At 39.1% G+C, this 24,493-nt stretch overlaps 1 protein-coding gene across 1 annotated transcript in view; it reads right to left on the bottom strand.

Annotated features, from left to right (window-relative positions):
* Positions 1-24,493, bottom strand: part of ASPH (aspartate beta-hydroxylase) — a 102,809-nt gene that overhangs the window by 2,813 nt on the left and 75,503 nt on the right. Inside the window, exons 21-26 of the mRNA XM_009889784.1 lie at positions 21,156-21,254; positions 20,417-20,506; positions 15,295-15,432; positions 9,210-9,345; positions 8,264-8,355; positions 3,326-3,459 (exon numbers count right to left, since the gene is read on the bottom strand). Of these exons, the coding sequence (XP_009888086.1) occupies positions 3,326-3,459; positions 8,264-8,355; positions 9,210-9,345; positions 15,295-15,432; positions 20,417-20,506; positions 21,156-21,254 (689 nt within the window). The remainder of the gene's footprint in view (positions 1-3,325; positions 3,460-8,263; positions 8,356-9,209; positions 9,346-15,294; positions 15,433-20,416; positions 20,507-21,155; positions 21,255-24,493) is intronic.

Genomic DNA, 24,493 nt, shown 5'->3' with positions numbered 1-24,493 from the left:
CAATGTTCTGAAGAGAAATGGAAATGGGAATTGGATCATTTCAACTGAAATGATCATCTAAACATATTTTAAGCAACAGTAGATAAACCAGAAAGCATAACATCGTAAAAAATTCACACTGGCTTGCACACAGACATCAGCCTCGAAGGCCCAAATAACGAGCCTTTTGCAGGTTTCAGCTATGATCATGTGTTTTTTTCTGCTACCCCATCAGTTATCTGATAAGAAAAATGTGTTATGTCACACAGACCCTGACACTCTGCTACTGCACTAAAGTTACATTGGTCTTATTCAAGTCAATGGGAGTCAAACACTTGCAATGTTATAATGTGGTAAAAAAATCAAACCAACTGGGGATTCTTTGGGGGTGTGGGGGTGGTTTTTGTTGGTTTTAGGAGGCTTAGGGGATTTGTTTTTGTTTGGTGTATATTTTGTTTTGAAGTATTTTTTGTTGTTTGGGAGGGGGGTTATTAGGTTTTGGATTTTGAGGGGTTGATTTATTTATTTTTTTTCTTCTAATTAAACCAAGCCTGAAAAATCCTGCCCTAAATAGCCTGAAAGTGCAGCTCAGTTAAGGACAATAAAAACTCCACACATGCAGATGAAGTAGCTTCAGAGGTTAAAACCCAGGATCTACCATTTACATCATAATGGGATGGACTGTTTTGCACAACAAAGGAAAAGTCATAAGTTGACAGAACTATTAGCCCCTTTTGAATAGATTACAAACCCCACCATTAGCATGCAAATAAATATTTTCTAGAAGCCTTCATGGTGTGAGAAACACTTCATGGTGGGACCATAGGGATGATATTATTCTGCTCTGGTGCTGAGCCACTTTGGGGTAGTTTATCTCTCACCTGCCTGGCTCTAGTGTCACCTGTTACAGGTGAGATCTTGGACTGGTTTCTGCATATGGCTGTAATTCTGCACCTTCATTCCAAAACATGATTACCTTGTCTGACAGAGATGTTCGATTTTGATAACTAGGTATTATTTACCTACCATTTTTGTGCATTATACCCTACACTTTACAGAGCTGGGACTTCAAAATAGGCCAACGACCTGAAATTACCATAGCTGTACAGAATACCAATGAGATGTACCAACTCCTCGCGGCTGCAGAAAGACTCTTCTGCGAGCAAAGGAGTAAAACACAGTCCTAGACAGAGCCGAGATGCCTGTCCATCAAAGGATGAGTTGCGTCCTAACGTTGCCCCTCTTAACACCCACACTGGGTGGCACAGAGGTAACTGGGCACAAAATTCTCATCATTTCTGTTCTCTATCTGATACACACAGCAGTGGGAGAGGAGACCAGAAAAGGCCTGACCCTCTATGAAGGTACATTAACCTATTTGAAACCACTAGTTTACCACTGCTCTGAACCACCAGGAGGGAAGAAACTGAAAATGCCCAAGGTAGGATTTCCTCCCAGCACTGTTCCCTTCCACAGTAGTTCACCCACCTCCCCTTTCACAAGGGAAGGGATGTAAAAAAAACCCAAACCCTTTCATTGCCATCAGCAGACACACTTTCAGTGCTTTCACGGAAAATCCTGCCTTTGATTCTGAATGTAGAGCTCTTGCCAAAAGCAACTAAAGTTAACACATTCCAGCACAGGCTGTAGTCAGCTCTTGAATGTTTTACATTTCAAATGAGTGAGTCTGATGCACACGACTGAGTCAGGTTCAGGAGCCTGGACACTGAAGTGCCTGGTCTGTAGCGCACCAGCAACAGCTGTTTCTCCACTCTTGATTTTGAGAGAGTGTTGCTCCCAAGGAGTAGGTCGTTAAGTACATTTTCCACACCACCTTCTGTTTGGGTTAAGACAAAGAAGGGCGCCAGCCGCAATAATGGGTGGTGAGCTGTGGGCACCTGCTCTCTTGGCCGCAGATCAAAACCACCACTTCATTCACACAGGCCACTAAAAAGCCACCTAATGGTAATGCCATTCAGTCAGCACCAATCTGAATTCACCATACTTTCCTAAAGTGAAAAGACTTCACATCTCCATATTAGTCCTCTAAGCTTCTCCCTCCATCCAAATGCCATCCAAATGTCTATCTTAAACTTATTTTGGATATTGGACTGGAATGCTGGAAGCGAACGTCCATCACTAACTAGATGTAGGTAGTGTACATTATAACACTGACTGTGACAGATTATTAAATAAGGTATACATTGGCAGGAGTCTATAGTGACAACATTTTTTTTGTTATTAACTGTTGGATACTTCTGTCCTCAAAAATTCTAGATGTTTCGTGTTGTAGTTGTTTTCAAATGTCCTGAAAAATATCTTTGCTACATATTGCAGTCATGCAGGCAGGAGTGGCATTTAATTTCTCAGTATCAAATATATCTGTACATTAATACCATGGATAGGATTCAAAATTAACGGTTGTTGCACTCAGATGCTGCAGACAAGATACAGTATCTTCCAAAAATATACATATAGATATTAAGCGTCATTAGAATTTCACATAAATCTCAGAAAATTAAGTCTGTAAGCAAAAAGCAATATAATTAATACTATATTTTTCTGTCTGTATTTAATAATATCATGCAAAAACCTATCACATTTGCTCATATTTTCCAGGGGATTATATGCCCTGATTGTAAATGTATAACTACTGCATTTCATTTTGTTTTTTTTCACTGAGCAAACAGAGACAAAACTGGTCTTCAAGTGAGCATAATTATTCCCTAAAGGGTAAGAATTCTCACTTAAAATGCACTTTAAAGAAATTTGCTACCTGTATAACTCATTGGGCCAAACATTTCATAGACGTGTTCATCTTCAAATTAACTTCAATAGGAATATTTTTAACTGAATTATAACAAATAATACTAGCTAGGAAAGAAGTTTCTGCAGAAATACAGGAGTATTCTGTTATGGTGGTGAAAAGCGAGGTATAGCTTAGTCTCAGCCTTTGTTGAACAAGCAAAGAATTCTAAGCAAAAAAAAAAAATCAAAACAAATAGAGGTACTCTGCTGGCAAGTATGTTAGACTGGTGTTACAAAAGTAAACACAGAGAGACTTCATGGACTAAACTCACTGCTATTTCCATGCTATAGCAGAGAAGAACAGCTTTGTCTCCCAAGATTCTTCCGTCTCTGTTTGGCTGGCATTGTTTGACAAATCATATTCATGTGTTTGTACCAAGAGTTAGGGTGTAAATTGCCTGTTTAATGAAATATATTATACCTCCTGAGGAGTAAAACACCTCTTTTGTTTTTTTTTCTTTTTTTAATTACACACAGCCCCACACCTTTTTCAGCCTTGAGGAAGGTGTAAAAAAAACCCCCAAAACCCAAACCATACCTGTTCTCTTGGGCACACCGAATTCTGCAGCCTTCCTTAGGTATCACCAAACCCAAATGCATTCTTAGCCGACAATTGGTGGGCCCTGTGTGGGGCCAGACATGAGTTCCTGGGTGCATGATAGAATATTTGATCTGCAAGAAGAGAGAGGAAGGCCTTCATCACATTCAGCTTCACAACCATATTGCTAGGAGTTCAGGACTTCATTATGTCTCATCCTTGATGATGGGCCAAAAATACAATGTCACCTTTTGTTAAAGTCTTAGCAATAATTGTGATTTCTCATGTCCTAAAGGTGTTCAATACTACAAAAAAATGTCTTGTAGGATGTGTATGCATGTGTAAAAGTGCATATGTTTAATTTTGTCTAAAATAATTAGTATTCATATTTCCACCTGAACGTAATTATCTCCTATCTACAATCAATTATCTCCTATCTTTTCCTATGGAAAGACTTACAGACACTCACTTAAAGGGATGGACCACAGGAGTCAAGGCCTGTGTTAGCCAGACTGACTGGCCCCTCTCAGATGAGAACTGGGTTGTGAAGGTTACTGTCAGCCTTGGCTGGAGCAACCATGGGATGATGGAGTTCAGGATCATGAGAGGAGGGAGAAAGGCAAAAAGCAGGATTACTACCCACAACTTCAGGAGAGCAGACTTTGGCTTATTCAGGGATCTGCTAGGGAAAAAAATCCCATGAGATACAGTACTGGAGAGAAGAGGGGTTGGTAGACAGCTGGCTGATTTTCAAGGATCACCTTGTCCAAGCTCAAGTATGGTTCATCCCCATGTGGAGGTAGCATGGAGACCCAGTCAAAATTGAAACACAAAAAGGATGCATACAAGAGATGGAAGCAGGGTCAGGTCACCCAGGAAGACTGTAGAGACATACTCTAAGCATGCAGGGATGAGGTTAGGAAAGTCAAAGCTCTCCTGGTGTTGAATCTGGAGATGGAAGTGAAAGGCAACAAGAATTATTTCTACAAATACATCAGCAGTAAAAGGAAGTCTAGGGAAAATGCGGGCCTGATGCTAAATGTGGCAGAAGATCTGATGACAAAGGACATAGAAAAGGCTGAGGCACTACACGTCTTCTTTGCCTCAGTCTTTACCGGTATGACTGACCTTCAGGAATCCCAGGCACCTGAGACCAGTGGAAAAGACTGGAGCAAAGATGATTTACCCTCAGTGGAGAAGGATTAGGTTAGGGAACAACAAACTGGTCCATGGGTCCTGGTGGGATCCACTTATGAGTGCTGAGGGAGCTGGATGATGTTGTGGATCCACACTCAATAATCTTTGAAAGGTCATGGAAACCAGCAGAAGGCCCTGAGGACTGGTAGAAAGCAAATGTTCCTATCTTCAAGAAGGGCAAGGAGGAGGATCTGAGGATGAAATACATATATAGGCTGTAGGCTAGTCAGCCTCACCTCAATTGCTGGGAAGGTGATGGAGCGAATAATCCACAAGAAGGAAAAGAAAGTGACTGGGAGCAGTCAGCGTGGATTTATGAAGGGGAGATTGTACTTGACCAGCTTTCTGTGGTGAAATGTCTAGCTTCGTGCATGGGGGGAGATTAGTGGATATTGTTTATCTCAACTTTAGTAAAACTTTCAACACTGTCTGCCATGAACATCCTCACTGACAAAGTGATGAAACACAAACTAGGTAAGTTGACAGTGAAGTGGATTGAAAACTGTCAGTTCAGCCAGGCTTAAAGAATTGTGATCAGAGGCACAAAGTCCAGCTGGAGGCCATTCATCAGAGATGTACCCCAGGGCTCAGTACTGCGTCCAGCACTGTTTAATAGCTCCACAAATGACTCCAGTGATAGGACAGAGTGCATCCCCATCAGCAAGGTTGCAGATGGTAGAAAACTGGAGAGGAATGGCTGATGCGCTACATACTTTTTTTTTTTTTTTTCTGCAATCCATAAGGACCTTGGCAGGCTGGAGAAAGAAGCAAACAGGAATCTTAATGTGTTCAACAAAGAGAAGTGCAAAATTCTACACTGAGGAGGAATAACCTCATGGACCAATGCAAACTGGTGGACAGCTGTCTGGAAAGCAGCCTCCCAGAAAAAGACTGCGAGGACCTCACGGATGACAATTTGAACATGAGCCAGCAATGTGTCCTTGCAGCAAAGAAGACCAACACCCTCCAGGGCGAGGAGAGCTTTGGCAGCAGGTTAAGGGACATGACCCTTCCCCTTTACTCAGAGTTGGTGAGATGTCCCAAGTGCTGGGTCCAGTTTTGTGCTATCTACTATGAGAGAGATGTGGACATATGGGAGCAAGTCTAGCGAAGGGCTATAAAGGTGATTGGAGCATCTGCCATACCAGGGGAAGCTAAGAGAGCTGGGACTGCTCAGCCTGGAGAAGGCTCAGGGGGATCTTATTAATGTATATAAATACCTGATGGGAGGAGTGAAGAAGGTGAAGGCAGGTTCTTCTTTGACGGTATCCAGTGAAAGGCAAAGAGGCAATGGACACAATTTGAAATACAGGAAATTCCATTTAAACGTAAGAAAAAACTTTTTTGCTGTACATTGGAACAGGTTGCCCAGAAAGGCTGTTGAGTCTCTATGCTCAGAGACATTCAAAACCTGACTGGACACAGTTCTGAGCAACCTGCTCTAGTTCAACATGCTTTGAGCAAGAGGTTGGACTAAGTAAACTCCAGAGGTCCTTTCCCACCTCAACCCTTCTGTGATTCTACAGCAATGCAATGAACAGGAAGTGTGAATAACGCGTGAGTGGTGACAAGTGTTTTTTCAACTGAGGAATCTGCACATCAGGCTGGGATAGGGTAACTTTGATATATCTTACGGTTTAAGGTGTTGCTTCGTCTCCAACAGTAGCAAAAATCAGCAGAAGACAGTGTGTGTCTAATGCCTTAGCCGTTCCCACCATCTGAGGTTTCAGCTTACCAGAGTTTCTTATGACAGCAAGTGATAAGCTCCAGTGGCCATGGTGAACACAGATGCTCTGACCCAACACCTCTGCTACACTGAGATGCGTTAAGATGATTGCCTTGTCAGACCCTCATGCAATGCAAATAGCTGGCTATGTGGGATAGTTCATAATATCCCAGAGAAACAATTTTTAAAATGCTAATACAGCAGCATTGCGGAATGATTACTGTTGTGTATGTTATCTGTCCATGCAGATCAATCTAGGTATGTCTGTGAATTATACGTATGCGCTGTAAGTACTATATATAAATAGCCCTGAACTACCAAGGAGTTATACTATGGTTGTAATGTAAAACTCCGAAGATTTAAGATATGCCCAGAATTAAAACTACCTGTGCTACTTTTTGTTTACTGCTATTTTTAAGAAGAATTATATAATTTTTAATAACATGATCGGTTGCCATTGTTCTTCACAGTCTCTCAGCAGCACTGAGCAGGCAGTTGATTATTTTACATTTCTTTTATCTTTGTAAATACACGAGGTGCCCAAAGCATCAAACAATCTATCTACCACAGAATTCCTAATTTCCTGATTGTGTTTGTTCCCATTACTTCCAAGTGCTTCAATACATGAATAGAGATTAAGTGATATTTTAAATTTAATTTACCAGTAAGAATCTGAGGCACGGCTAGTGTAAGACCAAAATTGTCCTAGGCATCCCCTAATATTGGATGTAAAACTTAAGACTTCTAAAGCACCATTTTCCAGATTATTTTACATTTTATATATTCAAAACACATGACTACAGCTATAGCTGTGAATACACAACGCTTCTGCAAACTGCATCCTGGTGATAACATGTGGGGTGCCAAAAAATGATGAACAAAATAGTAGCTCTCAAAGAGAATTTGCTCTCTGGGATAGATCCATTTTGGCTATGGATGCCACAGAAAGCAGAGCAGTTTTCTTGCTGTCAGCTGCACTGAGTGTGATGACCTCTCTCATCAGTTATATTCACTACAAACAGCCTTTGCAACAAATCAATGAAACAATAGCCTTATTCATTCCCACAGCAGTAGCCATCTAGTGAGCATCAAAAGCAAGAGTCTGGTGAAAAAACTGAATGCCTACTCTCAAGGCTCTGAATTAAGATTATGCTAGCACTGTGTTTTCCAACTTTTGTATCCTTAATTTCGCAACATGAAGGTTTTTCTCCTGTAGTCCTTATAGATAAAATATAATAACTTGAAAAAAAAAAAAAAAAAGAAAAATTTTGTCCTACAGAACCACATGATATCTGTGTTGGGCCATTGATTTAGTTGCATATGTATTCATCCATACAAGTCTACTGCACAACTTAATGAGGTTAATTTGTAGCCAAGTAGCCAGTGTAGAACAGGCACTTGAAACAAACTTTGTAGGCACCCAAGGCCACAGCTCATGCACGTAAAATTTCCTTCCTTTACATTTAGGAAAGGAGCATGTGACAGCAGTAGTGTTGTTTGGCTTCCATGAGGTGATTCTCCTTCTGTCCAATGCAGCCAGGTTGGGGTAGATGGGTGAAGTTTATCACAGTAAGAATCTGGCTCACTGAATTAGTCTTGCAAAGTTAGGTTCTGACCGCGGGGGAAAAAAAAAAATTAGGTTAGAAAGGACCTAATCCAACCTCCTGCTAAAGCAGGGTTAGCTATGAGTCAGACTGGGTCACTTAGGGCTGAGGTTTAGTAAGTCATTACTTATTGGTTGACCCGTGGCAAATAACTACTTACCGACCACGAGCTTCCAGGAAACACAAGGTAAAATGGCTTAACTAGAGTCTGTAGAAAGGTGTCAGCTGACATACTTCACCTTATATTAGCTGAGGGCTAAAATTTGGCATATTTTTACTGTTAACTTCATTGTGTGCTTCAGGCATCAAAAAACACACCAAGGTCATGCATCCCTCTCTCTATACACATTCCTCAAAATCGCCTGCTCCCAGCATTAGGAATTTGCGAAAATGAAGAAATTTGCCGGTTACCTGCCCTCTTCTGCAGCCAGTAGCTTCCGGGAATCTTTCCAATAAGGTGCATGTTTTCGGAACACTTTTACAAGCATTCTCATTTTTTCTTCCTAGTGAAAATAATGGATAGAGCATTGGTAAGCGCAATGAACAAACACTTCCTTGCTTTCTGCTTTGCAGAAGAGTAACAAAGCTGTCAAAGAGCAGATGCAAAGACATGTAGTATCATTATTCCCATTTTACAGATTATGAAACAGAAGTATTAACACATTGTACTATCAGGGCAGCCTGCAACATCTTTGCTTTTAAATTATTTGTGAAAAGTAGGCTCTCTACCATTTTTTAAACATGATTCTAAAAGTATAATTGTTCATGAGGATGCACAGAAAACCATGAAAAATGCCACCAACATCATACCATTTCAACACCAGATTATATTTTGATATAAATTGCTTTTAATATTTTATTTTAGAGTACTCTTTCATATCCAGAGTCTTATAAGAATTTAAGGTCATTCTAATAGTTGGGCCTCCCACTTGCCAGCTCAGGGACAGTGCAGCAGGCTTTATTAAAGCTCGTATTCTTTTGCTCATACCATTTCTGAATGATGGATCTCACCTAGCTGACAACACAGTATTAAGGAAGCACCTTCTCCCATGTTCCTGTCTTCCCTCAGGCTGATCTGTACTATGCATTACGATGCAAAATGTTGGCATCCTTGCCAGAAGAGGAGTATTACCCTCAAGGGATTCTTAGAAGTGGCTAGGGACAACATGGTTTAGAATAAAGAACCCTTATTCACTGTCACAGGGGTCCCAGACATTATTTTACTAACTCCCTTCTTCTGCAGATTCAGTGATTACAAAAGCGGTTCTGGAAAAAAACTCTGTTGCTACTCCTTATTACACTATAACTATCTGAGAAAGTAAAATTGGGGAAAGAGAAGAAATATAGAATGTTTTACCTTGTTGCCATAAGGTAAACTGACTCCAGTCTCCTTTTTCTCGAAGATTCTCGTCTTCAGGCAGGAAGAGGCTTCTTCTTTTATCCATCACAGCAAGCCCCTCATCACGAATGAGCTTCCAATTTTTTTCTAAGGACTGTTGAGAGAGCCATGTTACGGCACTGAGAACTTACTGTGTTTGGCTTCAGTACTGTTTCTGATTTTCCCTGCCATTATTAATTTTTTTTTTTTTTAATTTAAAAGCACTAAAAAAGTGTTCATCATCATTATCAAGTTTCTTTATATTCAATTCCCTTCTTACATGTTAAGGCATGTAAGGCACGAAACAACTTTCACAGCATTTCTCAGATTTACTTACATTGATATCATAAAATTTCAATAATTGTCAGCCTCTTTGCAGACTAGGCCTCGCTTTGCCTTGCCTTTTGCTTAGCCTAAGGGCTCCTTATGAGATCATTTTGTACTGCAAGCTAGAAAGAGTATTGATCTTCTTAAAGACAGCACATGTTACCTGTAAGCACTCCTGCGACTAGAAAACCACTCGCATAACCTGGAACTCCAGGTCTCGGCAGAACATCATGATTCAGTGCGTACAAATGTAAACAGTCCACTTAAGCTGACAGTTATGATTTAAACCTTCAAAAAGGTTTCCAAAGATTCACTTGCACATGCTGATGCTATTGAAAAAGATCAGATATGACTTGAAATGCCAGGTGATGATTTATGGGCACAACCATTAAAAATGGCTGCCTTGTACTTCATACATACCAAAATCACAAGATTGCAGAATTAAAAATTCTGTTCTCTGCTGCCTTAGGACATTATATTTGTAAAAATCAGATAGATCAGAAAACCTTTTATTCTACCAATAATAAGTCATTTTAATGTTATAGCAATATAACTGAAAAACCCACAGTGTAACAATGGACCTGGATAAAAGTGACTTCCATTTATTTCCCAGCTGCTTTCTTTACTTGCTAAACGTTATTTTGGGTGAATAGTTTTCATTTTTTCCTTTGTGCTCTTGAACAAAGCATTTCTGTAAGACATTTTCAGTCAATTTCAAACTGAAATTGGCTAAGATGTGTTCCCACACTACCTCCTTTTGTGATGTGTAAAGCTGAGTAAAGCTGAAAAGTCTGTGAGACCAGGTGATATAACTGCCCCTTTCTAGTCTTAAAACTCCATACAGTTATTAGCCTTCCCCATTCAAATTAAACAGTTGCATTTTTCAGTTGAGTTTTTTCAATTAAAAGACAAACTGATCACACAAAATAGGTTGTACATTGATATATCATAAAAGGCTCAGCAAGCCATGGCTAGAACATGCTGTCTATAATATAGCAACTTTCTCCCACTAGAACATTTTTAGGCAGGCTAAGATCTATGAAAATTAAGATTGCTCTTCCGTTATCACAGTACTCTCTTCTTCCTAGCAAATTGTTTTCTCTCTCATCCATATATCACAGGGGAAAATCACTTATTTTTCCTGCTGCATTCACCTTATTCTCTCCCACTGATGGGTTTCCATAACACTCGTTTAACAGTTAACATTAAATAGAAATGTTTCCTAGAATATCTTTGGAAAACTGACTTTTCCAAAATGCAGGGAACAAAATGGCTGAAAATTTCCACCTGATCAGAGATGAATATGGGAACAGTGCTCGTACTGATTCAGTGCTTCCATATCTACAAAAGGAAATACCAGCTTGAGTACCTGATTTTGCACTGGCTGGACAAGAGAAAGAAAATGGTAACTTACACTTACACAGGCCTTAAACTAAAGTGATACAGATCAACAGAACTGGAAAACTTTAAAGATATTACAAGCGCTTCTCTGTTTACTCGAGCTACTGCTGCTGCCTCGTCTGAAAAAGGTAAGAGGGAGCATTCACCCACGCAGACAAGATGATGCATGAAGAGCACTGGTGGTCCAAGGAGTTGCAGACAACAGCTGCTTTGTCACCTCTAATCCTTCACAAGTGTCACAGGCTGAAAGTTAACCTCCAAAGGTGCATATTTATCCTTGCTTTTTAAGACTCCTTCCCTAACACGTTGGATACAAAGTGATTTGAATACATATCATTGATTTTGAACTAGCTCCTCAATGGTTTTAGACATAACTTACCCTGAAATCAATAGCATCTCCGTACTCCTGAAAACCTGGATCCCATCTACAAAAGACACTGACAGTGCTTTACTATGAACAACAGGCAACTCCTAGGTAGAAGGGAAGCGGGAAATTACAGGAGTTCAAACACAGCTCAGTCTTGAACTCCCTGATTTTACAGACTCTTAGTCACACCTTGAATGGGAAGAATGCATAACACCATTAAAACATAATGAGTCAAGTCCAGGACTTGGGCTTAATGCTCTTGATCCAAGAGCTGGTATCTACACAAAAAAAAATTAAATATGCTTATGCTCCATAGTATGTAAGGGATTTAAGCCTCAGGTTATGGCAGTAAATTCATATTATATTCAGTGCAGTATCCTGATTTCAAATAAAGAATCAGGAGGCAAACAGCCCTGGGAGCATATGCACTTGTTTCTGAGCAGCTGATTCCCGTAAACCTCCATGTGGTTTTTTAAATACAGTTCCTAACAATAATGGAAGTTTACAGTTGCTTTACATCTGGCAATAACGTAGATTTTATTGGCAAAGACATTACTGTATTTAAATACAGATTTCTTAATACCAGTTTATTTTTTGTGTGAGACTATTATATTACAAGAATCCTTACTCTCTGCTGTCAAACCCTTTCAATGCATGGCCATAAATGACACAGGCAGAGATTGAGAGGTCACTAGCTCTCATGTGAGGCATAACTACTGACCACACATCCATTTTAATCCATTGGACTATAAAATAAAATCATGGTGAAGACTTCAATCTATTTCACTTTATTACTGGAACAGAGTAGGTGAGTATGAATAGTTACCAAAATATTGAAAATAGCTTGTTCACATTTAACAACAAGCGGTGAAACATAGGGACAGAGGGCCAGGGCCCCCGCTGCTTTGCCCTTCATACAGCAGTTTTCCATGTCAAATTCTGTCACTGAGATTTGGAGGCATTTCCCACACACTCCGCACAGATAGAATCATATAATCATTTGTGTTGGAAGGGACTTTTAAGATCATTGAGTCCAACCATTAGCTTAACACTGCCAGGTCCACCACTAGACCGTGCTCCTAAGCACCACGTCTACCCATCTTTTAAATACTTCCAGGGATGGTGATTCCACCACTTCCCTGGGCAGCCTGGTCCTATGTTTGATAACACTTTCTGTGAAGAAATTTTTCCTAATATTTAATCTAAACCTCACCTGGCACAACTTGAGGCTGTTTCCTCTTGTCCTGTCACTTGCTACTTGGCAGAAAAGACCAACCCCCACCTCACTGCAACCTCCTTTCAGGCAGCTGTAGAGAGCAGTAACATTTCCCCTGAGCCTCCTTTTCTCCAGGCTAAACAACCCCAGTTCCCTCAGCTGCAGTTCCCCACATAAGACTTGTGCCCTAGACCCCTCACCAGCTTCTTTGTTCTTCTTTGGACATGTTCCAGCACCTCAATGTCTTTCTTTTAGCCCAAAACTGAACACAGTATTCAAGGTAGAGCCTCACCAGTGCTGACTTCAGAGGTACAATTGCTTCCCTAGTCCTGCTTACCACACCATTCCTGATACAGGCCAGGATGCTGTTGGCCTTCTTGGCCACGCTGCTGGCTCCTATTCAGCTGGCTGCCGACCAACACCCCCAGGTGCTGTTCCACCGGGCAGCTTTCCAGCCACTCTTCCCCAACCCTGTCACACTGCATGGGGTTGTTGTGACCCAAGTGCAGGACCCGGCACTTGGCCTTGTTGAACATCATGGGTTCATTGATCCAGTCCGTCCAGATATCTCTGTAGAGATTTCCTACCCCTCAAGCAGATCAACACTCCTGCCCAACTTGGTGTCGGTTGCAGATTTACTGGGGGTGCACTTGATCCCCTCATCCAGATTATGGATAAAGCTATTAAAAAGAACAGGCCCCAATACTGAGCCCTGGGGAACACCACTTGTGACTGGCCACCAACTGGATTTAACTCCACTCACCACCACTCTTTGGGCCCAGCCAGCCAGTCTTTTACCCAGCAAAGTACACACCTACCCAATCCATGAGCAGACAGTTTCTCCAGGAGAATGTTAAGGTTTAAGAAGAACATAACAAGATGAAGCAGTAAGAAATAACTGCTGATTCGTTTTTGCTCTGTGGAAGGGGGAAATAATGTTTTTTGTTGGTGTTTTTTTTTTTTTTTTGACTAAAACTTGTACATTGGAATATTTCAGAAATTAATAAACCCAATGTCTTCAATGACTTTTTGCCACTTTCTGGACAATACTACTTCAAATTTTGCTTTCAGTGTTGTATGTTATTAGAATCAAGCCTGCTTTCTTTCAAGACTTCAAGTACATTATTGAGTTATGGAGGAAAAACAACAATACAAATATTTTTCCTGACGCATTTAACCTGTATTTTGGGTTTATACTGTTAACTGTGAGCGTTATCTTGAAGACTGTAAATCTTACCATCCTCCAAATTATGATATTATTATGTTAGTAAACTAGCAGCCACAATTTAGTCCAGATTCAATGACATATTGCTAACAAAACAGCTAAAGAATATACCGCAAAATGATTGGATTGAAGAGGTACGAGTGGATTTCAGAGGCAGTTGTGCTGTGTAGGGCATGGTGAATTTCTATCCTCGTCGGTCTTCTGAATGGCTCTTCTAGGAGCCACGCAGGATGCTGATCCAACCCAAGACCTCCATATATGGTCTGAGCTACCTGAAAAAAATCTCTTCAAGGGGGGAGCCCTGGCCATTTTGTAACAGGAAACGGAATTCTTTCTGAATTCATTCAAAGCTGACTTGTCTCCTCATGCCAAGGGTGAAGGGACCATTACCTTCTGTGACTCAGGAATTTGAATGGTTTACGTGTAAGATACTGTAAAACATCACTGCAGATAGCTCTAAAACATCAATAAAACAATTATTTTCTGTTTAGCAGAAGTACGATAAGTTCTTAGTTTCTCCACCTGTTTTATGTCAGGAAGTATCTATTCCTTTGCATTCTTCAAGAATGAGTTCAATACATGCACATTTGACGTTTTCCCAAACTCTAGTCCATAAAGCTAATTGCTTTTTTTTGTGTGACTGAGATTACACTGGAGAATCCCACTCCAATCTAAATTTCCTAGCCTTATTTATGCTGCCATCAAAAGTGTAACAAGGAGTAATCTTCCTTTTTGAATGTCTTTTTTTTTTTTTTAAATAAAATCATCCTTTCATAGTAGGTATTTTAACATGTTATGTAACTGTGTACAATGAAACAGCCTCTCTGAAGGAACTTGTCTTTTGCAAATAAACATTCATGGTTTTAAATTATTTGTGCAGAATAATTTTGCTAAACCACATACCAATAATTAAAACATACAGGAAAAAAAAAGGTTCTTCCTCCCTTATTTATTCTCCCCCCTCCAGGAATTATGATTAAAATTATTACAATTAAAATAATAAAACTTATGCAGTTTTGGAAACGCAAACTATTATTACGAATAATAACCAGACTATTTACCTTGCATTAAAAAAAAAAAAAGTGCTTTAAAGAAGTTAAACTGTTTTTATCTTTTATTAAATCCATTACTGGGAATCTTCACTTGTTTTGCTTATGCAATTAAAAGCTTCCAAAGAAGTCACCAAATATTACACAAGGGATGAAATACACAGCCTTTCCTGACTAATTAAAAATTCACAATGGGTGTTCCAGACATTACCAAAGTTTGCTGTCCTTTTAGCACTAGAGACATTACAGTTGTCTACCATGCAAACTTCATATTTATTAATCATTTCAGCCATCCTGTCCCCGTTCTCAATTTTGAAAATGCCTGAGCTCATTTTACAGTTTCTTAGTTAAATCTTGTGATGGGTCTGAAATTGGTGTCTGGTACTCACAAGCAGTGATTCAGACCTTATAGATTAGCATTTTCTCTGCTTACTACCTTAGATTAAATAAACAAAGTATACAGAAACAAACTGCCTTACCTTCACCAGCTCCGTATAACCAGTTTCCCTTGCTGTCCACCAAGGCTGAGCTTTCAGTCCCTTAACGTTGTAGAGGGAGCGCTGCCAAACTGATGCAAAGTGACCTCTTTGGTATCCAAGTTCATACCACTTGTATGCCTAAAAGATTGCAGTTGTTAAAAACGAAATTCATATCAGCCAAGCTCCCACAGAAAAAAAAGTAACACACTTTTTTGATAAGGTAACAGACTGCCTCTTTGGCTTCTGGGGTTATTCTTCTAATGTAATGTAGTAATGAACACTTTAATGAAGAAAAACCAACCAAACAAAACCCCAAAACCCCAATTAACAATCCCCAAATAGATCAGTTGGCCAAGGCTGTCCAATCCAACATTAGCAAAATAGGATAACCTTCTCACAACCATTCACACCAAACATGGGTCAGTAATCTAGGTGCTGTTCTTGGACTGGGGAGATCCAATCGTTTGTCATCTTGGTCGACCTTATTTTCTCTGTTTCAGTTCTCTACCTATGAATCAAAGATGACTGCCTTCTGCTGCCAGTGGAGATGCTGTGATGATGAAAACAGTGCTATCTTTGTGGACCTAAATTGTTACTTAATTATCTAATATAAATATACACTTGAGTTTCTTCAAATATTTGTTGCCACACCAGAACTAATCACATAGTACAAACCTACTGAGGTTAATACTAGAGCTTTGCTTGTCTTACTCTCCCTTTCCACAACTTACTTTACCCTGTAGCTCAGCAAAACAAGGTCTGGCAAAGGAGGAAAACAGGATGCTCGGAAAGAAAAGATCCAGCACGAGTAGCACTGTGATGAACCATATGCAGAGAAGGCTACATATAAATGCCTCCCCTTCCTGTCCAGCATTGCTGCTACAGCTGCAATATTTTAGACAACACAAAAATAATAATAATGATAAAAAAAAAAAAGACAGGACAGCTAAGTAGGAAGATACGAGGTAAGAAGTCCAGAGCAGAGGGACTGATGCAGGCAGCAATCCCTGCCTTGAACAGAAACTGTCCAAAAAACTCTTTACTTGGAGTCACGTGCCGAGTCCCTCTCTAGCTACACCACTTGAAATTCTCTCCCTGCCAAGCCTGCAACCTGTCCAATTTGCCTCTGCCTACGCATCGCTCAGACAAACCTGGACCACGTTCTCATGCTCCTTCACCCAATCTGATGTTTATGCTTATCTCACGCTACATAAAACAGCCAAGTTCTCAAAAAAACCAAACCCTCCACTTTTCTTTCCAGCAGGAGTACAGAAAATGTGGTGTGCTGGTTTTGGCTGGGGTAGAGATAATTTTCTTCACAGTAACTAGTATGGGGCTATGTTTTGCATTTGTGCTGCGAACAGTGTTAATAATACAGAGATGTTTGAGTTATTGCTGAGCAGTGCTTACACAGAGTGAAGGCTTTTTCTGCTTCTCACACAACCCCACCAGAGAGTCAGCTGTGGGTTCACAAGAAGCTAGGAGGAGACACAGCCCGGACAGCTGACCCCAACTGACCAAAAGGGATATTCCATACCATCTGACATCATGCTCAGTAATAAAAGCTAGGGGAAAAAGAAGGAAGAGGGAGACATTTGGAGTTATGGCGTTTGTCTTCCCAAGTTACCATCAGGCATGATGGAGCCCTGCTTTCCTGGAGATAGCCCTAAACACCTGCCTGCTGATGGGAAGTAGCGAATGAATTCCTTGTTTTGTTTTGCTTGCATGGGCGGGTTTTGCTTTGCCTATTAAGCTGTCTTTATCTCAACCCATGAGTTTTCTCACATTTATTCTTTTGATTCTCTCCCCCATCCCACCGGTGGGGGAGTGAGCGAGTGGCTACATGGTGCTTAGTTGCCGGCTGAGGTTAAACCACAACATCTGGATAACATGAACACTGATCCCAGTAGCATTTTGGTATGGTAGTTTCCCTGCATGACTAACTATTTTAATTGTTATTTGTTTTTCGAAGAGAGTAATTTCTCCTATTCTAACTCACAAGCATATGACAGTTGTCCATTAATCTGCCCACATTTGACATGAAGGCTAAAACAAAAGAATTACTGAAACAAAACCCACAGTACAAACTCTTAAGCTAAAGAAGAATCATTTTATCATTTTATGGGATCTAATGGAAAGCGAAACACAATCAAATAAACACATCTCTAGGAGAACAGTTCATGTCAGCTTACTATTTACATTTACCTTGAAGCCAGTAAACTAGAAGGAAAACCAAAACTTTTTTGGATACAAATCAGTGCGTGACTTATTAAGACTTACTTAGTCTTAGCAGTCAATCAGTCAAGAAAACAAAAAGCTATTGGAAATTCTTCATGTAATGGATTATTTCTAAAAATTTCCAGGTGTCATCTTAGAGATCTTTTATTTCAGATATAAGATAAGAAACGACTTCGGGTGGTTTTGTCTTCAAATTTTTACATAAGTCTCTATATTGCAACCATAGATTATTTTTTAAGAGTCTGTACATCTTCTTCAAGCTTTTAAAAAATGTGGTACTCTCATCTTTATAACTCTCTTGAAGTATGGAGAAAAGGCCGTAATAGAATGTTGCCTTACAGTATTTGTCTGAAGTACAGGAAAACAGTGTGGATGAACAGAATAACAGCGAACCATATATAAGCTTTCATCTTTTTTCACTAGAGAAGCTTTGTAAAATTGGGTATGGGTCCAAAAAAAAATATTAGATATTACCTTTGGGCAATACATAGTATATCTTTAAATTTTTATGTGATATTGGTTAAGTCTCTGAAATGGAAGCATTATGATTCATAACGTATGTTCCCCAAGATGTAAATTGTAAGGGCAGTGGGATATCAATAGATTGTTCATGCTGACTGCCTGCATTCATTTGCAGTGCCTGGAGTTAGCCCAAATGATAAGGAGGATGAATTACTTGTTTCAGCCACTGACTGATGAGTATGAATGTTGCTGCTCTTTAAGACACATCAGCTATAATCACGATGTATAATACTGTTAATCCTTATCTATTAGAAGAATTATGCTATAAGGTTGCCTTTGATAGCATGGAGCAGGGTTAGGTTGCCTCAGTCATCCTTTCCAGTCCTGAGTTTCCATGAGAAATCTTTCTTTTCACATGCAGATCTCGGCAGTGGAAAGACTAAATAATGACCACTGTACTGTTCAGGACAGCTACAACAGTATAGCTTCCTTTCCAGGAAAGCAATTGTTTGAGATGCACTCAGTTTATACATTCTATGTGAACAGCACTTTGCTCTATAATACCTTCCACAGTTCTAATTTATCTTTTTTTAAGTCAATTTGGCATTTTATCAAATTATAGTTGGAAAGGGCATATTCAACGCTGTTTCCCTAACACTTACCAAGACCACATTCATAATTCCTAATTTAGCTCTAATAGATGAATATCTACCTTCAACAAACCTTCAGTGATAGCAATTTCACATGTTCTTTAAATATTGATCTGTTTCCTTGATTAAATCTTGAAGTTCAGCAAGTCTAGCAAGGTCAGTGAGAAAAATTTAGCTCAACAGTGGACTTTTCACTGATAAATTTAAAAGTCTCTCCTATGCCAAGAAGTTCATTTGTCATTGATTAAAACTTTTTCTACATCAGATTTGACCATTAACTCTGTAAACATTAACATGCAGTTATCCTGGGGACTGGGATGATGTACGTTAATTACATCTGTGTGGTATCTTCAGTCAAACATTGCAATGGGATGCTTTGGGCTCAAACATTCAACCCAAAATATCCCACAGAAGCATACAGGGATTTCCTTTTTGGTTTTCTGTTGAGAAAAGGACACGCAGAGAGACAGTGGGTGTGCAACCAGATGCTCTGTGTGTGTACACGCACACCCGTGTGTCTGTTTATGTATACAACGAGGCCAATTAATTCTCACTTGTAAACAAAATTTTATATTCAATAAACTCAATTGACAGAATATTTTATTGTACTTTCAGAGAAGGCAATCTAACTTAAAAACCACAGTTATGGTATTTCAATGTATGTATAAGGTATTGCAATAAAAGTTCCACAATTTATAAAAAAGGAAAATTAACCTGATGAGCTAGGCTTAAGAAAGATTCAGGCTTCATTGTAGTCTACTTCTCTACAGTTCATACTTGAGAACTGCCTACCGACTGGGCCAAAATACTCTTTACATTACACTATTTACAGTATTTTAGGTATCAATATTTTGAGACCTATTACTAACTAACTGATTAAAAAGCAGTTCCATTTTGATTTTTTATTCTTATTCTTTTCATATTTCCCATCCTGGAACGTGAGTAGGATTTTTTTTGTTTTGTTTTGTTTTTTTTGTTTGTTTTTAAATTCATGCCCATTGTAAAGTTCATTACTAGTAACAGTCTTCAACAAAAGCCCTTTGCTCCCCTACCATGGCAATAGTGTTAATTCACAAATTTAAATTTGGTTTTTATATTAAATTTGGTTTTAAATTAACAAATTGGAAACTTTTATGGTTTTCAGTCACATACATTTGCTTTTGTTGGCATGCAACAGATTTGTTGCACAAATCTCTGCTTTTCTGATCTGTTTGCTACTTCAGTTATAGAACAAATACCATAACGCAGCCCACACATTCAGTCCTCTCATGGTCATCTTTTATCATGTACTCACTGGTGCTCAAAGTCACTTTGGGAAAGAAGGGAGGTTTACAGAACACTGTTATGTCACAGCTATGAGAGAACTTCTCTGCAATGATATACATGTAATTGTTTTGTTTTATTTTTAACTGTAGTTCAAATCTTTGTTTTAAGTGGTACGAGCAGAAAACAGACTCTAAAAATACCTTCATTGAATTTTTGAAAAATGTTTGGCCCCTCAGTTCAAACTGCCCCGTGCAAGCTTCAAAAGTTTAGGTTAGTTCAAAAGCAAGGGATGCTAAGAGACTGTATTGTCACAGCAATGGCAGGTGTTTGACTGTTGCTCATCTTGACCTCTACACATATATGCTGGATTATGATTGCAATAGTTTTTATTTTCAAATATTGAAAAATTCATGTTTTCAAAATTGAGCCTGTGCTTAAAAGTTTTTCTGGATTCTGCAGTCCATCAGAGCTTTAGACTTTAAAGCAAGAACATGTTATATGCATACCTCTTTGTCTCCCATTCTCTGCAAGGCATCACCCAGATGAAAATAAAAGCGTCCATCATCTGTGCCAGGGTCACCAGACTCTAGTCCTTCCTAAAAAACCCAAAAAGTATACGAGAAATTTCAATACGAATTCTAAAAGAGTTCATTTCATTGCTGCAAATAGGTTACCAATTCTACACAAGAGACAGGCTGCGAAATTGGCTATAAAATATAACCACCATGTAACGTGGAAATTAGGTTGAGTGAATATAACACTTCAATAAACAGACATTGGGACATGTTATCTGTTTTCCAGATGCCATGACCTCTCTCTTCAGTCCCTCCAAGACAGAGGTGTATTCAAGAGATGGACGTTTGCCCCGACCCTATATACATACACACAAGCATTTTAGAAAGCTGGATTAAGGTTTTATTTTGTGTTGTTTCCTCCCAAACACTCAGAAGTATATGCAAACTCTCTCTGGATTTTTCAAGAACCTTAAGTTTTCAGCATCCCACCAAACTCAAAACAATCTGAGACTCACAGCTGGGTACTTAGGGTTAACCACCAATAAAACAAATACTTGATGTTTAAGAATTGATGAGTTTCAATGTACAAGCTTGTTCCTGTTCATAGGCAGTGATATAGCAATATCACAGCAACAGGTAGCTTAAACTGTGATTTGTGATTGTGTTTTATACATTCCAATTTCATTTCTTACAGGTAAAATATTTACTGTAGGTAAGAAAATAAAAATACCTTTAAATAGGGTATGCTTTCCGCTATCTTATTTTCTGCCTTCAGGATGAAGCCATAATGTACTTTGGCAAAGCCATCATTTGGAGCCAGGCTCAGAACCTGTTTGAGAGCAAATGAATTAAATACACATGTATAGATCTGTGCAAATTAACAAACCTGTGCACATATTACTGTTTAGTGATGCAATGACATTTTCTACCATTGCCAACTCTCAGATAAATTCTTGGCTTGGCTGTACTTTCGTTTCCCCATTCACTTTCGTGCTTCTGCAGAAAAATCTATTAGAAGCCAATATTTAAATTCTCAGAAGTAAAATTATTCCAACTGAAATCTCTGAATGGCATTTTTTTGTCATTTTCTGTCTTTCTCCACCTTCTCTCTTGAGTTACAACATGCTACATTACAGAATTAACACCATTCATTAACACTTAGGTTACATATCCTGGATTTGACTGATTTGAAGCAAAGCAGCTGCTTTTGAACAAGCCTACAGCACAGTCACGGGACACGTAGTGTAGAAGTATAACTGAAATAGTTTAAAGTTAGATAGGTTTATCCTGGTGGCAAACTAGTCTTGGCAAGAGAAAATACACTACACTGCAAAGCACAGCGAGTAGAACTGAGAAAGATGCTGTAAAATAATGCCTGCATCACATAACGGGACTGCGCAGGCGCAGGGACTGCGGGACCCTGGGAATGAAAAGGGCATTCTCAGCACTCCAGTGAAGTGGAGCACTCTCTGGAAGAGCTTACACTTGCTTGGCCAAGAGAAAGCTATCAGACGGTAATTCAAGGTCTAATGCAGTAGTGATTCAATGCGCTTTCACATTAGGTGGTGACGGATAAATTATTCTTATATAGTTGTGTGCTGCACTCTTTGACTGAGGCCAAGACCTAGTGTGCTGAATTAAAGTAAAAGATTTTGTATCCTAGGCAAGATTCAGATAAAGTCTGAGGTATAACCTGACTTAATTTTTGCAGAAAAGGAAAACCCATATGCAAGTATCTGGAGATGGATATTTCATGGGGACTATGAAAGAGGAAGATGTGTGAGTACAGGGACAGCTGTAGGAAAGTATCAGTGTATGGGGGAGTGTTTCAGGGAAAGGAGGTGTGAAGCTGGCTGGCCTCAGTTCTGAAACATATACCCCCGACATTACTGAGATAATTTAAGTGCATCTGGTCTGCCTCAGCCAAGGGGAAAATTAAAGATGTCATGATCTGCTTTCCAGCTCTACGTTTCTATGACATATATATTCATATCAGTTGCAGCCCTATGCGTTATCAATTACATGGTCAAGTTAATCTCTTGTTACACCTCCTCTCTCCTTAAAATAAGGGTGGATGGCCCTATCAGGACAGATCCTCAGTCTGTGAGAATCATCACAAGAGCCTGGCAATCAGTGGAATTAGAGAGGCTGATACCTGCTGAATGTCTAGCACAACCACTAAATACAAAACAATGGACAGATGAGCAATTTCTCTTGCCTAAACCCATTTTTGAAGCTACTAAACTTAGGCCATGGACAAAATGTCTGCATACATTATAGCCATTTCCCTCTGCCTTTTCCAGTCAGTGACTAACCTAATTTTTCAATCAAAATAATTACAAGAAAACCATAGCAAGTCCTCTGGGCCAATTGCTCTGCTTTCTCAAACCCGATTACATACAGACTACATCCAAGCAATACCAAAATCAGCACAATGTGGGTATAAGTTATGAGTGAAAAAGAGCAGCATTTCACTTCTTTTTGCAGAAAAGAGCTACTATGAAGGAACAATCAATTTGAGAATCTATCTGAAGTCCATAATATGACACACATCATTAGCAAAAAGTGAGCCTGGCAATTCATAGTAAGGATAAGCTTGATCCCTAGTATAAGAATACGCTACAACCTTACGCATCTTACGCCTTTTGACTACAGCATTCTGTGTATAACCCTTTTGATCCAAGGATCTGTACCTGCAGGGTAAAATAAAATGACTGACAGAAATATTTATTAGCCATATAATTTCGTTACAGTTCCTTTAACTATAGGATAAAGCTATCTGATTAATTAAGACAGAATAGAATTTTCTGTATTACACTTCATTTAAACTGTGCCGAGTTGCATTAAGGCATGATCTACATTCAAAGCCCCTAAAGTGAAGCGAAGAGATACAATCAGTAGAAATTACACTGGAAGTATTTAATGTAAATTGTATTACTCTGTTGCTGTTGCTGCATGCAATATTAATTATGTTTAGAAATAAGTTTTACTAAACTGCTCATAGCCCATTAAATATTAATCATGAATATAGAAATTAACCTCTGGGGCTATCAATGGCTAATTAGCCAGGGCAGAGTACTGTGTTAATGTGGATATTCTGCTTTTGGTACCTGAGATAGCTCAATCAGAGCTGGCTTGTGCGTGTCTATATAACGTTGCACTGAGCCATGCAGACATGCCTCAGCATGGCAGGCAGAAAATGTGCTGTTAGCAGAGTAACTGGTCTTATAAAATTCTCTTCCACTGTATTTTATCATAATCGGTAGATCTTTGAAAACAAGAATAGCTCTAAATTCTACTAGGACTACTTTTAATGTTATGTTTTCTTTGAAAATAAAAATAGCTCTGAATTCTACTAGGACTACTTTTAATGTTATGTTTCCATGTCCTTAAGTGTAATGTTCAAAAGAAAATACTTTAATATTAGGCAAAACAAAAATCCTCTCCAATTGAGCACCATTTTCCATTTGTGGTTCAGCACAAAGTCTAGTAAATGCATAATAGCAAAGTGTGTTTTGTATCAGTTAAACTATACCACACTACAGCTGTACATACAAAACTCTCTTAATCTGAAGTTCAGTGTTTATACACATCGCTTCTGTAGCTAAAAGAAGGAACATATCGTATTTAAGACTTTTGAATATAACACCTGAACAGCTGCTAAGATATAACAAATTTGGGGAAAATAATTTTAAAACAATTTTGATTGGTTCCCAATTTTTAAATCTGGTTATACAAAAAAGACAAGAATTGAATACAAAATAATTAAACTGGCTACTAAATGTAAAGCAGAAAGTTTTCATTCACTAGGATTCCTTGGGCATCTACTCAGTTCCTTGGAGATGATGCCAGCTACAGTTAGTCTGGTCTGAAATGGTATATACTGTAATCCCACAGTGGAGGACAGTGTCTGTGAAGGGTCCAGCTTGTTGCGCATGCTCAGCCCATGCTTAAAACAAACTGATAACGCTGAGTTAAGATTGAAAAATTACAGCAGGAAGCAAGGGAGGACACCGGTACCTTTTGCCCAAGAATCTAGCAGACTCCCAGGAAACGGGAAATTTGGAG

This window comes from Charadrius vociferus, unplaced genomic scaffold (genome assembly GCF_000708025.1).
Source record: "Charadrius vociferus isolate BGI_N301 unplaced genomic scaffold, ASM70802v2 scaffold167, whole genome shotgun sequence".
Lineage (NCBI taxonomy): Eukaryota > Metazoa > Chordata > Aves > Charadriiformes > Charadriidae > Charadrius > Charadrius vociferus.
Note: the sequence above shows the minus strand (reverse complement) of the source record. Positions and strands in the feature narration are given on the sequence as shown.